The sequence below is a fragment of the Humulus lupulus genome, chromosome 9, assembly GCF_963169125.1.
Source record: "Humulus lupulus chromosome 9, drHumLupu1.1, whole genome shotgun sequence".
NCBI lineage: Eukaryota > Viridiplantae > Streptophyta > Magnoliopsida > Rosales > Cannabaceae > Humulus > Humulus lupulus.
In genome coordinates, this window is record NC_084801.1 from 176,995,292 (window position 1) to 177,009,134 (window position 13,843).

The 13,843-nt window shown below is 41.1% G+C and overlaps 2 protein-coding genes across 2 annotated transcripts; both read right to left on the reverse strand.

Annotated features, from left to right (window-relative positions):
• Positions 1 to 977: 977 nt before the first annotated feature.
• On the reverse strand, positions 978 to 2,137 carry LOC133801286 (probable glutathione S-transferase). Its single transcript, XM_062239458.1, has 2 exons — positions 1,771 to 2,137; positions 978 to 1,518 (listed from the first exon to the last, which is right to left on the reverse strand). Exons 1-2 carry the CDS (start codon positions 2,080 to 2,082, stop codon positions 1,180 to 1,182), a joined length of 651 nt encoding a protein of 216 aa, XP_062095442.1. The 5' UTR covers positions 2,083 to 2,137; the 3' UTR covers positions 978 to 1,179.
• A 2,495-nt stretch (positions 2,138 to 4,632) lies between these two features.
• On the reverse strand, positions 4,633 to 5,112 carry LOC133800355 (secreted RxLR effector protein 161-like). The gene has a single exon (XM_062238315.1). It carries the CDS (start codon positions 5,110 to 5,112, stop codon positions 4,633 to 4,635), a length of 480 nt encoding a protein of 159 aa, XP_062094299.1.
• Between the last annotated feature and the right edge of the window lie 8,731 nt (positions 5,113 to 13,843).

Genomic DNA, 13,843 nt, shown 5'->3' on the forward strand with positions numbered 1-13,843 from the left:
TTCTTTAGTTAAGTTTCAGCTGGTTTTTGAGTTGGAAAGTTGGGAATTGATTGGAGTTTTGGCTAGGGTTCTTGTGGTTGTGATGCTTGGGGCATGTGAGGATGTTTTTTGAGTTCATTTGGTATCAAAAATTGGGTTTGGAAGCATTGGAATCGAGTTGGAATTGAAGGAGTCGAAGGAAGAGATTTCAGGGGAGTATCTGGCTGGGGGTAGCGCTACAGCGCCCATCAGAGGGCTGGGGTCGCATAGGGTGTGGTTGGGGGCTGGGTACACGAGGTCAGGGTTCATAGCATTTTTTTATTTTTTTTGTTAATATAGCATTTGCGTATGTGTCTAACTGTCACAAACATGGCATTTGTTGCTGTTTTCCACTGACACAATTGTTGAGTTAGTGGAAAATTGCCACAAATGCCACGTTTGTGACAGTTGGACACTGACGCAAATGTCATGTTGAATTGCGTCATGAGATTTAGCGTCAGTTTTGAAACTGACGCAAAAAATCAATTGTGACAGTTGGGAATGGTCACAAATAATCATTTTTGTAGTAGTTTTTTAATCTATTTTGCTTTAAGAATAACAAATAAAAACAAGTCAAAAGTTTCAAGTAATGGTGTGATTATCCATACTTCTCAATGTATAATGTCGAGTTTTAGATTTTGATTGAATGTATTCATTAAAATTTAATCTCATATAAAATTAGTTACATCTATTAAACCAAGATTATTTTTGGATTCATATCTACTAATCATATATTTTTTTTGTTAGTTTTCACACACTAAATTCAGATTTTTTGTTCATATTCATTTTTTTTAATTTTGTTTTTTAATCATGAACCATTGAGCTCCATAATAACAATGCATTAAATTGTGTTGGACGACATATAATACCTTTCAACATCAACAATATTCTCTCTTTTTAGTCATATACTGGAAATAAGTTATTTTTCACACAATTATTAAAATAAAGAAACTATGACATTCTCAATAAACTGTGGAATGCATTAAAAATCTTTATTTTACAAAGAAAAGTGTAGATTCTGAACACATAGACAGCTTAATTATAAAAAATACTAGTAATGACTTCAGTCAGTCTTCTTGGAATATATATAAATATAACAACATCCAGTATATTATATATTATGATAACATGATAAGATATATAACTAAACTAAATCAGTTTTCAGTTGGCGGGGTTCAAACGAGGCTTGAAGAGAGCAATGAGTTCTTCTTTAGAAGGCGATGCTTCTTTAATCACAGGGTGAGTGGCAAAATCATGGCTCCATTTACAGAGCTTGGGAAACTTTTCCTCTGTCAATATCTCTACTCCCACAAGCTCTTGTAGGGCTGGAATCCATTGGGCTATGAAGTTTCCTACTATGTCCACCATCCCAATGCTTTCTCCTCCAAAGTACTTGCCTTTCAGCTCTTTTTCTAGAAACTCCAGATACTCAGTTACTTCTTCTAATGCCTTTTTCCGCTCCTCCTTCACCCAAAGCACTTTCAATGTTGTTGGCCCGACCTGAGAAAACCATATTCAACGTCAAATTGTTAATTACAATTCGCACATAAGGTGTTCGGCGAAAGTTCAAGCTCAAAAAATGAAAGAGAATGTGTGACATATCATATGAGCTTTATTACGAGTTTGGAAAATCATATTATTCACTGTCAAAACTATTACTTTACAATACGCACATGAACATCAAAGAGTGTTCGACGAAAGTTCTAGCTCAAAAAAAAAAAAAAAGATTATTTTGGAAGAATTAACTGTTACCTTGTCATCAATGAAACGACTCCAAAATCGGGCTTGAGCTCTCTCGTAGGGGTGTTGAGGCAAGAAGGGATGAGTGTTCCATGTCTCATCGATGTATTCAAGAATGACAAGTGACTCTGCTAAGGGCTTTTCATTGTGGACAAAGGCAGGGATCTTCTTGTGAATTGGGTTGTATTTGAGGAGAGAACCACTCTTGTTCTTCAAATCTTCTTCATAGTATTTGTATTCAACACCTTTGAGTTTCAGAGCCACATCTACTCTGTTACTGTAAGCGCTTCTCCTAACACCATAAAGCTTCACTTCATCTCCCATATTGTTATATTCCTTACTAACAAAAAAAAAATACTTGTTTTGGATCTTTAGCTGTGTTTGTTCAGGCCTCTCTATTGCCTCTATTTATAATGGTTTTGAGAAAGAAAAGTCAAGTTTTTATTTTGACTCTAAATTATTTAAAATTATTATCAGAAAAAAAAAAAATATATAATAAAATTGCTAGAAGTCCAAATTTTTATAGCTACAATGAGATTTTTTTTCAAGGTTAATTGGTGAAAATGATTTTTTTTTAAGTTATTTTGCACTGCGGTTTAGTTTTGATAGTTTTTTGTAAAATTATATTTGTCTAAAATTTTAACTGATTCTCTAAAATTTTTTACCAGCTGTCTAGAGTTTTAGAAGTCATTTTGCAAAATATTATCAAAACTATATCAAAGTGCAAAATAACTTAAAAAAATATGTCATTTTAACACGAGACCATTTTATCAAATATATTTTAGGTCCACTAAATTCAATGAATATGTATTGAAACCCAAAGAATAATTATACTAGAATATCATCACAATATATCAAGTTGTAAAACCATTTACAATATTTGAGTTCCTCCAAAAAAAAATCAATATTTGAATGATTGATATGAATAGGTTCCATCAAAATATTTTATAAATTTAATCTATTTAATTCAAGAACTACATCTTTATAGATAGAGTACTTTGGCATAGATATTGAGTGAGGAACATCTAATTAATGAGTTCATAACTTCAATTCTCACTTAAATAATAATTTCTAAGACATTCTATTATTAGCAAGTTAACTATTTACAAATTATTAAGAGTTTATATATTTTTGGACTTTGTGTTTTTGTCTTATTATTTATTTAGATCCTGTGTTTTAACAAATTACTTTTTGGATCTTATGTTTTATAAAATAGTTAAAATAGAACCCTAAACTCAATTATGGTCAATATTTTTTCAACTAAAATCACAAATAATTTACCAAACTAATAATTTATAATAAAAATAAAATCATTCTGTTTAAAAATAGTGTTGTTATATTTAATTTTTTTTTCATCAAAATTGAATTTATAATTTTATTTTAACTATTTTATAAAATATAAGATCCAAAAAATAATTTGTCAAAACACAATACCAAGATCATGAGACAAAATAATGAATCTAAAAAAATATAAACTCAATTGTCAATTGTAAAATTCTAGTGTTATAATATACGTGTATTTTTGTAAGATGTTTTTCATGTATTTTTGTATATAATATTCAAGTTCAAGTACTGATTTAGTTTTACTATTGTCAACACAGTAGGAAAATTAACTTTATCAGAAATAAATATTAAAACTTAGAGCAAAATAAATAAATATTAAATTTTATTGGGTTTATAAAGGTGAATGGTGATGCAATAGCTTACGAATTTAATTGGATTTGTCCACTCACGTTAAGACAACGGTAAGGATTGGCTGTCTTGTACTAAGGAGAATCTTCCAAGGACACAAATCATTTTTTCTAATTTTGTTTTGAGAAATGATGGTCAAGTTACTATTTTGACTCTAAATTATTTAAAATTATCATAAGAATAATAAAAATATATACATAATTACAGGTGTGAGATAAAACTCACACCATATCTACAGACTTTATTCGAAAATCACTCGAAGTCCAAATATGTATAGCTGAAATGATATTTGCATATTGGGCTTTTCATTGTCAAAAAACAACAAAATTACAGTTACACGAAAAAAATAACTTTTACAAGATACAAATTTTTTTTCAACAAAAATGCGTTTTCTTCCTTATCATTCTCTCACAGACGGAGGAAGTTTCTCCTTCCTATACCACCCACAACACCGATCTCGGACAACAAAAAAACACTATAAGTGTTGATGAACTCCATTTGATAACAACAACAGAATGATTTGGATCCAAAAAAATTAAAAAATATTCGATTTCAACAAAACTGGAAGAAAATGGGTAAGAACATTCTCAAACAACATGTTTCTCAAATCATCATAAACGTCGACGAAGAACAACATGAAATCAACCAACAACTTGGTAATCCATAGTAATCAGCAACAAAAATCACTATCTTCAGCCACTATCAAGCTATATCAACGAAATTTCAACCAAAAAAAATATAATAACCTTCAGTAAGATTTAGAAGCAGAGATGGAGGAAAAAAAATCAGAAAACAATTTCAAATAAACTAGTTAAGATAGAAAATATAATGAAAATATGAAAAATGTTTTGAAATTTATATTCATCCAGATGTTTATGTAGTGTTGTTTTTAGGTTGTTTTTATGCTTATATCACTGAACTTGGGATATGAAATGTATAATTGTCACTGAAAACATTGTATTATATATTTAAAAAAAAACTGAGATTATTTACCTTTCCAGATAATGGAATCCAATACCGATTCTGATACAAAATAATGGACATTGGATGATTGAAAAAAAATACGTTGATTTCGAAGCAAGTGAAGAATTTATACCGAAGGATTGCAAATATGAAGACCTTGTTGAGAAACTATATCTGCAACCACTACTACAAAAAAGTTGTTCTCTGCAGTTTTTTTACTTAATACACTGCAGTTTTCGAGAGTATTGAAAAGCACAGTATATTCGACCCTTTGAACCAAATTCCTTCCTTTATAGGTACAGCTACGGCTATGTATTCTGCTTTTGTGCTTAACAAAGCCACCACATGCTGCAGACTTGACTTCCAACTGATGGTATTTCCTCCCAATGTAAAAACATAACCTGAAATGGGCCTTCTCTTGTCCAAATCACCTGCAAAATCTGAATCATAGTAGCCTACAATCCTAGTACTTGCTGTCTCATCCCTGTAGTACTTTAGTTTCAGTTGTGATGAAGTTTTTAAATACCTCAACAACCACTTTGTAGCCTTCCAATGATTTGGACTTGGTTTTCTCATGAACCTACTTACTAGCCCAATACCGTAGGCTATATCCAGTCTAGTGTTTATCATAGCATACATCATACTACCCACTGCATTTGAATATGGGACATCCTTCATTTCAGCTGTTGTCTTCTTCATCCTTGAAAAATGTAACGCCCTGATTACCCCAGAATCGTTACGGTGAACGGTGAACCGAAAATTTGACCCGCTACCCGAGTCATTTGGTTAAAAATGTGTTCTAAGTGTTTTTAACAGGCTAAGGTGAAAAACCAACAAAAAGGAAAGGATATGTTTTATTAAATATATAAAACTTTTCATGGGCCCAAAAGAACATTTACAAGTTATTTACAACTCAAAAATGTCATTACTGTTTCAAAATTACAAACCCTTCAACCTAAGCGGCAAAAATAAGGTAAACCCCATAGTTCCTCTGAGAACTCCTTGGCTGTGGTGGTCAAGTGGCCGCATATGTACACATCACCACCTAAGCTCTCCACTCAGGGCTGGGTGAGCTTTTCTTTCCCTTTACCTGCACCACATAGCACTCATGAGCCAAAGCCCAGCAAGAAAACATAGTATTGTATATAAACATTATCAAAGGATTATCATTATAATCACACAGTGCTTATAGCTCTTATAAGCAAGTCACTAATGAGTGAATATCACTTGAGGTTCTAGTAAACCATACTGAGTGACTGACAAGCAAGTCACTAATGTTGACGTGGTTCTTCGGCAACAGGTAATTATGTGAATAGGGAGAGAGATTAGTGCTAAATGATGAACCGTAATAGATGAATGATCTCAAAGGAAGATTGTAACTCGAATAATTTTTTTAGGTGGTTCAAAGGTTAAAATCCTTATAGTCCACTAGCCAATATTATTGATATATCTCTGATATTCCTTACAGGGTATTTCTTTACAAATTAGAAGCCAACCCTTTGCAACTCCCAGAGTCTCCATATTTATAGGGATAGGACACCTGGGTGTTGCAAAGGAGGTCATCCCGTGACCTTCTTACCCATCATGTCACTTCAGTGATATTCATGATTAATTCCTAAAACCTGACACCGAAGTGTGGTCTAATCAATAGGTAAGGGGGATAATGGGCCGCATGGCCCAAACTAGTCGTGGGGAGCCTGAACACGCACGTTTATGCTGCGTGTCCGAGATTTCAGGAAAGGATCAGACACGTGATGTCTGATATATGCGCGTTTACATTGCGTGGTTGACTTTATAAAGGGTCGGAGGTGCCAGTTCAAGCTCGTACCCCGAGCTTGATGTAGTCTCAGCTCGCGACGTTCCTACTACTATTTTGATACCTTCGTGCATTCTTACTGAGCCTCTCGCTACCTTGAGCTAAAGAGGTCGAGATTTGTAACTGCAGCTCCGGATAGGATCTTCCACGTGGTTGAGAGGATTAAGCCATTATCCAGCTCGCTAATAACCCGTGGAAATGTAGGGCGTACATTTTCCCCCCAAGCCCCTGCTCGTGGCATATGACGTCACCTATTGCCATAGCGGGGGATTTTAGGCTTCCTTGTGGACTCTTCATATTCCGCTCATTACGCTGGCATCTGATACGTGGAGCATCGTGGTTGGTGACGGATCGTCTTCCGAGAACCGCATTAAATGGCCTAGCCTATCTTCGGCCGTCGTTTCGTCTTTCGAGTTGTGATCCTCGTATCCCACATCAAGACAATTGAACGACCCTTATCTTTTGGCCTTTTACGTATATATAAGGCTGGTCACCTTTCGCATGGACCACCCTTCTATTTGAAATTTTTCTCTTCTTTCATCTTTCTTCCCAGTCTCAAAACCCTTTCTTTCTTCCGGTCACTATTTCCGACGCTCCTGAGTTTTAGATTCGAGGGCTCTTTCGTGAGTCTGGTACCAACGATTCTGACGGGACTTCAATCCAGATGCACCTTTCAGTCTTTACACAGCAAAAGCTTTCTGTAAGTCCTCCGTTTATTGCATGATTTAAAAGTTTTCCCTTTTGCTTGTTTAGGTAAACTTTCTTCTTAGTCGCATGCAGTAGGTTCCTTGTTTTCTTTACTAGTATTTTGTGCATAGGCTTTCGCCCTAGGAGTATCGACTGTAGGAAAAAGAATGCTTAGGAGCATGACTCATAGGATACAACTTCTGGGGTGATTTTCTGGGTAAAAGTTATTTTTTTTTATGCTTGTTTGGAACAACAAGCTTCGAGGGTGCAAAAACCGGGTAGCTTAGGGGATACGCTTCACAGGCGGTTTTTCCTTTCAAAACTTTCCTTCCAAGGCAAACTTTATCCTGACCCTCCTGACACACGGATCCCGAGCAATCAGGGACCCATTGGGAGCATAGGCGCGTGTTCATAGAACTGCGTGGTCTCACTCGCCGCGGGCTGAGATTACCTCAGCCCGTGTAAAGGAAACCCTTCGGGCTAGATTCTTTCTTATGCTTAGGTCACCCTTTCTAAATTTTCTTCTTTGTTCGTTAGGCGACCAGATGGCACCCAAGAAGAGCGCATCCAAGAAGAGTGATGGCAGCTCGTCTTCCCAGCAAGCCAACAAAGGGAAAGAGGTGGCAATGGACTCCCCGATTCCCCATTTTGGCCCTACCGTAGAAAAGGAGGTCGTGGTGGGGCCCAACGCCTTTTTTGAGGCCGAGAGGATTGTCTCGAAGGTCACCACCCAGGGGAAAGTCAACAAGATAATGCTTTCCCACAACATAGAGATGGGGAAGGGGGCCGTGGAAGCTTGACCTCCCCTTGAGGGGGAGCGGAGCTGCGCGCCGCTCAACAAGGAGTTCGCAGCTTGGAGCGACGAGCATCTCAAGGCTGGGGCCTTTCTTCCCCTGGACCAGTATATCATGGATTTCTTACACTATGTGAAACTGGCCCCCTTCCAGCTCCCCCCTAACTCCTACCGTCTGTTAGCGGGGTTGAAGTATTTGTTCCTGAAGCAGGAATGGGAGGTCCCCACGCCGGCGGACATCCTTTACTTCTTTTTCCTCAAAGCCAGACCGGAGCTATGGGGGTGAGGTGACAGGTTCTACTATCTGACCTATTTTCCTAACACTGCAGCAGTTATCGAGCTGCCCAGCCACCCCAATGACTTCAAGGATCAATTCTTCATGTCAAAGGGGTTTCGTAACTGCGAATTCCATTACTTCAACCGTCCTCGTAAGTTTCTTCTAACTTTTAGCTCGTAAGCTTGCCGCTAATTAGTCTTTTTCATTCATTCTGACCTAAAAACTATCGTGCAGCCATTTTCGCGAGGATGTCTAAGTCGGTGACCCTTGGGGGTCAGTGCAACACCTTGGCGGGGCTCGTGTCTGATGAGACGATGCTGGCATGTAAGTTAATCTCCCCTGGCCAGACTCTGGCTTTGAGGAGGCCGCGGACCATCCCCGCTGCTCGCGAGATGCCACCCATCCTCGAGGAGGAGGCCGTGGACGAGGACGAGGAGGACGAGGTCCCCCTCATGCGCTGGAAGCGGGCTCTGGAGGTCGCCCAGGAAGTCAATGCAGAGAAGACCCAGTCCGGGGCAGCAGCCGGCCCCTCTGGCTAAGGTAACCCTTACTTATTTAGGGACTTAGACAGGGCCGCCGCAGACCTAAGGCTTGCTAGGTTTAACCCCAGCCAACTCGTTCACCGCCACCAAACAGACCCAGATCGGAACATCACTTTACTCTAGTGTGTTGACTAGCTCGTGTTGCGTAATGAAATGGGCCGCCCTAGGGGAACTGTAGTAGTAGATAATACCCTAGCCTTTAGGTCGGCCTTCTTTGAGGAGTACGGGACCAATCTTAGGTCGTGGCCCTCCCTTCTGGAGGGTGTAGTAGCTCCGGGTCTTAGGCAGTATGTAGAGGAGTCTAGTCCTGAGGTGGATTCGGATCCAGAACCTCTTCTCACCCGTGAGGTCATTACCTTAGACTCTCCCGTAGAAGCTCCGGGGCTAGAGGTCGTGACAATAGATTCCTCCTCTAGCTCGGAGGGTAGGACCTTTTTCTATACATACTTTGGCTTTTTTGTGGTCAAAGTATTTTTACATGCATATTAATACTTTGCTTTGTTTCAGACGAGGAGATGTCACAGCCCGGGGATGACAATTTGAGATCTATGTTCCAGGGGGGAAATCCTCCCTCCGGGCCCTTGGTGAAGAGGCTTTGGATGACGAAGAAAGCTGTTGGGACATCCTCCATGTCCCCGGCCAAGGGGAAAAACCCAGGTCCCAAAAGGTGCCTCCACCCCCTCCTACCGTAGAGAAGATGGCTCCACCTCCCCCGCAACCTCCCGTTCCTGCCCGGGAAAAGGAGGCATCAACCGAGGCCTTGGCGACTCCAGCTCCCACGGTGCACATCCCAGTCGACACCCAGGCCTTGGAGAAAATCCCTAAGGTCTTTCGAGGGACGGTTTACGAAACTGCGAGCTATACAGAGGGCCACTATTACAACGCCACGCAGAGGGACCTGTGGGAGATTGAGACAAGGAGTCCAAAGAACGTGATGGAGTCTTCAATGGGAATGAACCTCACGGTAAGTATGCTCTACCACTGGTTTTTTTTTATATATCTGCTTCATTTCTAAGGCACTCGCCTCACACATTTTTTCTTTCTTCCAGGCAGTTTTGGCTCTTCACCGGAGCATATCTCGGTCCAGGGCCAGGCTCGAAGAGATGATGGGCGAGCATTAGACTGCCCTGGCCGCCCTCGCGTCCGTCCAGAAACAGGAGTAGGATGCCAAAGCCGCCCTGGCGACTGTGCAGGCTGAGCTGGATGCATCTCGACCTAAGTTGCTGGAGGCCGAGTCTACTAAGGTCGCCCTGGATGCCGCGAAGGTGGAGCTTGAAGAAGCTAAGGCTGCCCTTGTGGCGGAGAAGGCGACCTCCAGCGCCCCCATGGAGACCATGCTGTACCATTGTTGGGCCTTCAACCCAGATGGTGACTTTTCCTTCCTGGGGACGGAAGTATGGGAGTCCTTCCTGGGGAAGTTCAAAGTTCGCCTCCAACACGAGGCGCCCTCTGAGATCGGGGAGACTCCTACTGCAACCGAGCAGGATGGCGAGGGGTGACTTCATCAGAGCGGTCTGGCGGGGCTTAGGATTTCCTCCTCTCTTTTTTATTTTTATTTTTATTTTTAATTTCATATTATGAGGTTTTTCATCTTCGAGACAATTGATTTTATTACATTTATTTAATCTATTTATATATCTTTTGTGGTTTAACTTAGTCTTTGCTGGTGTTATAATTGACATCTTATGCTTTTTTTTTAAAATCATCTGCTGGTCAATTTGAACCAACTTCTAAGTCTTAGGACCTGGTTGTATCCAGGACGTTAATTTGGAAACTTAGTTCGTGCCAAGCCTTTATCAATATCTCGTGCTTTTTAAGAAAAACATCGATCGATCAATTTGAATTAATTTCTAAGTTTTTAGGACCTGGTTATATCCAAGATATTAATTTGAAAACTTAGTTCGCATCAATCCTTTATCAATATCTCGTGATTTTTAAGAAAAACATCGATAAATCAATTTGAATTAACTTCTAAGTTTTAGGACCTGTTTATATCTAGGACATTAATTTGAAAACTTAGTTTACGTCAATCCTTGATCAATATCTCGTGCTTTTTAAGAAAAACATCGATCAATCAATTTGAATTAACTTCTAAGTTTTAGGACCTGGTTATATCCAGGACATTAATTTGAAAACTTAGTTCACGTCAATCCTTGATCAATATTTCGTGCTTTTTAAGAAAAACATCGATCAATCAATTTGAATTAACTTCTAAGTTTTAGGACCTGGTTATATCCAGGGTATATGCCCCCAAGTAAATAGGAAAAGGTCTTTTCATGGTTACTTGAGTTTACACCAACAAACGCACACAATGATGTAAGAGATAACTGTTTTTACTGAATATACAAAAGATGGCTTTTCCAATTAAGCCTTACAAAAACATCACTGATAATATTTCTTTAAGTGAATGGCATTCCAAGTTCGTGGGACTGCCTCTCCATTAAGTCAAGCTAGCTTGTAGGTTCCTTCTTTCATGACCTCGGTTATTTGGTAGGGCCCTTCCCAGTTTGGTCCCAACACTCCATCCTTGGGATCTTTACTGGTTAGGAAGACTCTTCTGAGTACCAGGTCGCCGACACTAAAGACGCGTTTCTTGACCTTTGAGTTGAAATAATGAGTGACCTTTTGTTGATAGTGCGCGAACTGAAGCTGTGAATCTTCTCGTTTTTCATCAATTAGGTCGAGGGACACGCAGAGCAACTCGTCATTCTGGTCTTGGTCAAATGCCTGGACTCTTTGCGAGGCTACCTTTACTTCGATAAGAAGGACTGCCTCACTCCCGAAAGCTAGGGAGAAAGGAGTATGACCAGTCGGTGTCCGATGTGAGGTCCGGTATGCCCACAGTACCTGGGGGAGCTGTTCTGGCCAGATTCCCTTGGCTTCGTCCAGCCTTTTCTTAAGGCTTTCCTTTAGCGTCTTATTGACGGCCTCGACCTGCCCATTGGCTTGGGGATAGGCCATGGAGGAGAAGCTTTTAACAATGTCGTGCCTCTCACAAAATTCGGTGAATAGGTCGCTATCGAACTGTGTTCCATTGTCCAACACGATCTACTTTGGCAGCCCAAATCGGCAGATAATGCTCTTGACCACGAAGTCGAGTACTCTTTTTGAAGTGATCATTGCCAGAGGCTCTGTTTCTGCCCACTTGGTGAAGTAGTCGATAGCCACCACCGCATAGTGAACTCCTCCCTTTCTAGTAGGGAGGGCACCAACCAAGTCAATCCCCCAGATCGCGAATGGCCACGGGGATGAGATCATCTTTAGCTCGACCGGGGGAGCTCGGGCAACTGTAGCAAACCGTTGGCACTTGTCACATTTTTTGACGTAGGAAATCGAGTCATTTGACAGAGTGGGCTAGTAATACCCTTGCCTTAATATCTTCAGGGCCAGGTTTTGCCCCCCAGTGTGATCTCCGCAGAAACCCTTGTGTACTTCCTGTAAGATGGTCTTCGCCTCGCCTGGCAGAACACACCGCATGAGAGGTAAAGAGTGTCCATGTTGATATAATGTCCCATTTATCACTGTATACCTTGGAGCCTGGTAAAGTACCCTCCTTGCGTCATTTCGCTCCTCGGGTAACTTTCTTGATGTGAGATACTCGAGAATGAGAGTCATCCAAGTCGGTCTGGCGTCAATCATCTTGACCTCCGCCCCGAATTCCTCTATGCTGGGCCATTCCAAGAACTCTACTGGAACTAGCCCCAAAGTTTCTGCCTCTCCAGAGGTAGCGAGCTTCACGAGAGCGTCCACGTTGGCATTTTGCTCCCGAGGTATCTGCTCGATTGAGCCACGCTCGAATGCAGATAACACGCTTTTTACCTTAGCCAAGTATGCAGCCATCTTGGTTCCCCGTGCTTGGTATTCCCCCAACACTTGTTTTACCATGAGCTGGGAATCCCTGTAGCACCGGACGGAGCTGGCCTTTAACTCTTGGGCCACCCTTAGACCGGCTAGTAGAGCTTCATATTCAGCCTCGTTGTTGGACGCCTTGAATCCAAATCACAACGCCGAGTGGAATCGATGTCCTTCCGGGGATATTAATATGACTCTAGCTCCGGAGCCGCTCTCGTTAGACGAGCCATCTATGAAGATCCTCCGCGAGGCCTGGGGTAAGGAGGCCTGGGTTGACTCTTCTGCAGGATCTTCTCGGAATCCTGTGCACTTTGCAACAAAATCAGCCAGGGCCTCGCTTTTTATTGTAGTTCGTGGTATGTACAATATCTCAAACTGGTTGAGTTCAATAGCCCACTTCAACTGGCGTCCCGATGCTTCAAGTTTTTGTAAAACCTGCCTTAAAGGCTGATCGGTTATGACGTGTATTGAGTGGGACTGGAAGTACGGCCTGAGCTTTCGGGAGGCCGTAATGAGACAGAAGGCCATCTTTTCCATCAACAGATACTGGGATTCAGCTCCGAGAAGCCTCTTGCTAATGTAATAGACCGGCTTTTGAGATCGGTCTTCTTCTCGGACTAATACGGCACTAGCTGCATCTTCCATGATAGCTAGGTAAAGAAAAAGAGGCTCTCCCGCTGTTGGTTTGGACAACACGGGCGGTTCGACTAAGTGTGCTTTCAAATCGAGGAAGGCACGCTCACACTCCTCGGTCCACTTGAACTTATTATTCCCCCATAGCAGGTTGTAGAATGGCAGACACTTGTCGGTAGATTTAGAAATAAACCGATTAAGGGCCGCCACCCTTCCTGTCAGACTTTGAACGTCCTTTCGCGACAGGGTTGAGGGCATCTCGAGTAGCGATCTGATCTTATTGGGGTTTGATTCTATTCCTCTGGTATTTACAATGAAACCCAGGAATTTACCTGACGCGACCCCGAAAGTACATTTTTGTGGGTTAAGCCTCATACCGTACTCTCTCAATATCTTAAAGCATTCCTCCAGGTCGGACACATGGTTATCGGCGGTTTTCGACTTGAATAGCATGTCGTCAACATACGCTTCCATATTCTTTCTGATCTGGTTGGTAAACATCCTATTCACCAACCTCTGGTATGTAGCTCCGGCGTTCTTCAGCCCAAAGGGCATGACCTTGTAACAATAAACGTTAGTCGGGGTCATGAAGCTAGTGTGTTCCTAGTTCGTTGGATTCATAACGATCTAATTATATCCCGAGTACACATCCATGAAAGACATGAGCTCGTGCCCCGCCATGGCGTCTACCAATTGGTTGATCCTTGGTAAGGGGAAGCAATCTTTGGGGCAGCCTTTGTTCAGATTGGAGAAGTCGATGCAGGTCTGCCATTTCCCGTTGGGCTTTGGGACCAATACAGGATTGGTGACCCAGATCGGGAATTTCGCCT

What these genes read in the sequence shown, in the direction of transcription:
- LOC133801286 (XM_062239458.1), bottom strand. Translation starts at nt 2,082, where the DNA reads ATGGGAGATGAAGTGAAGCTTTATGGTGTTAGGAGAAGCGCTTACAGT. An exon ending in GTCGTTTCATTGATGACAAG is followed by an intron (nt 1,519 to 1,770) that starts GTAACAGTTAAT and finishes TGGTTTTCTCAG; the next exon opens with GTCGGGCCAACAACATTGAA.
- LOC133800355 (XM_062238315.1), bottom strand. Translation starts at nt 5,112, where the DNA reads ATGAAGAAGACAACAGCTGAAATGAAGGATGTCCCATATTCAAATGCA.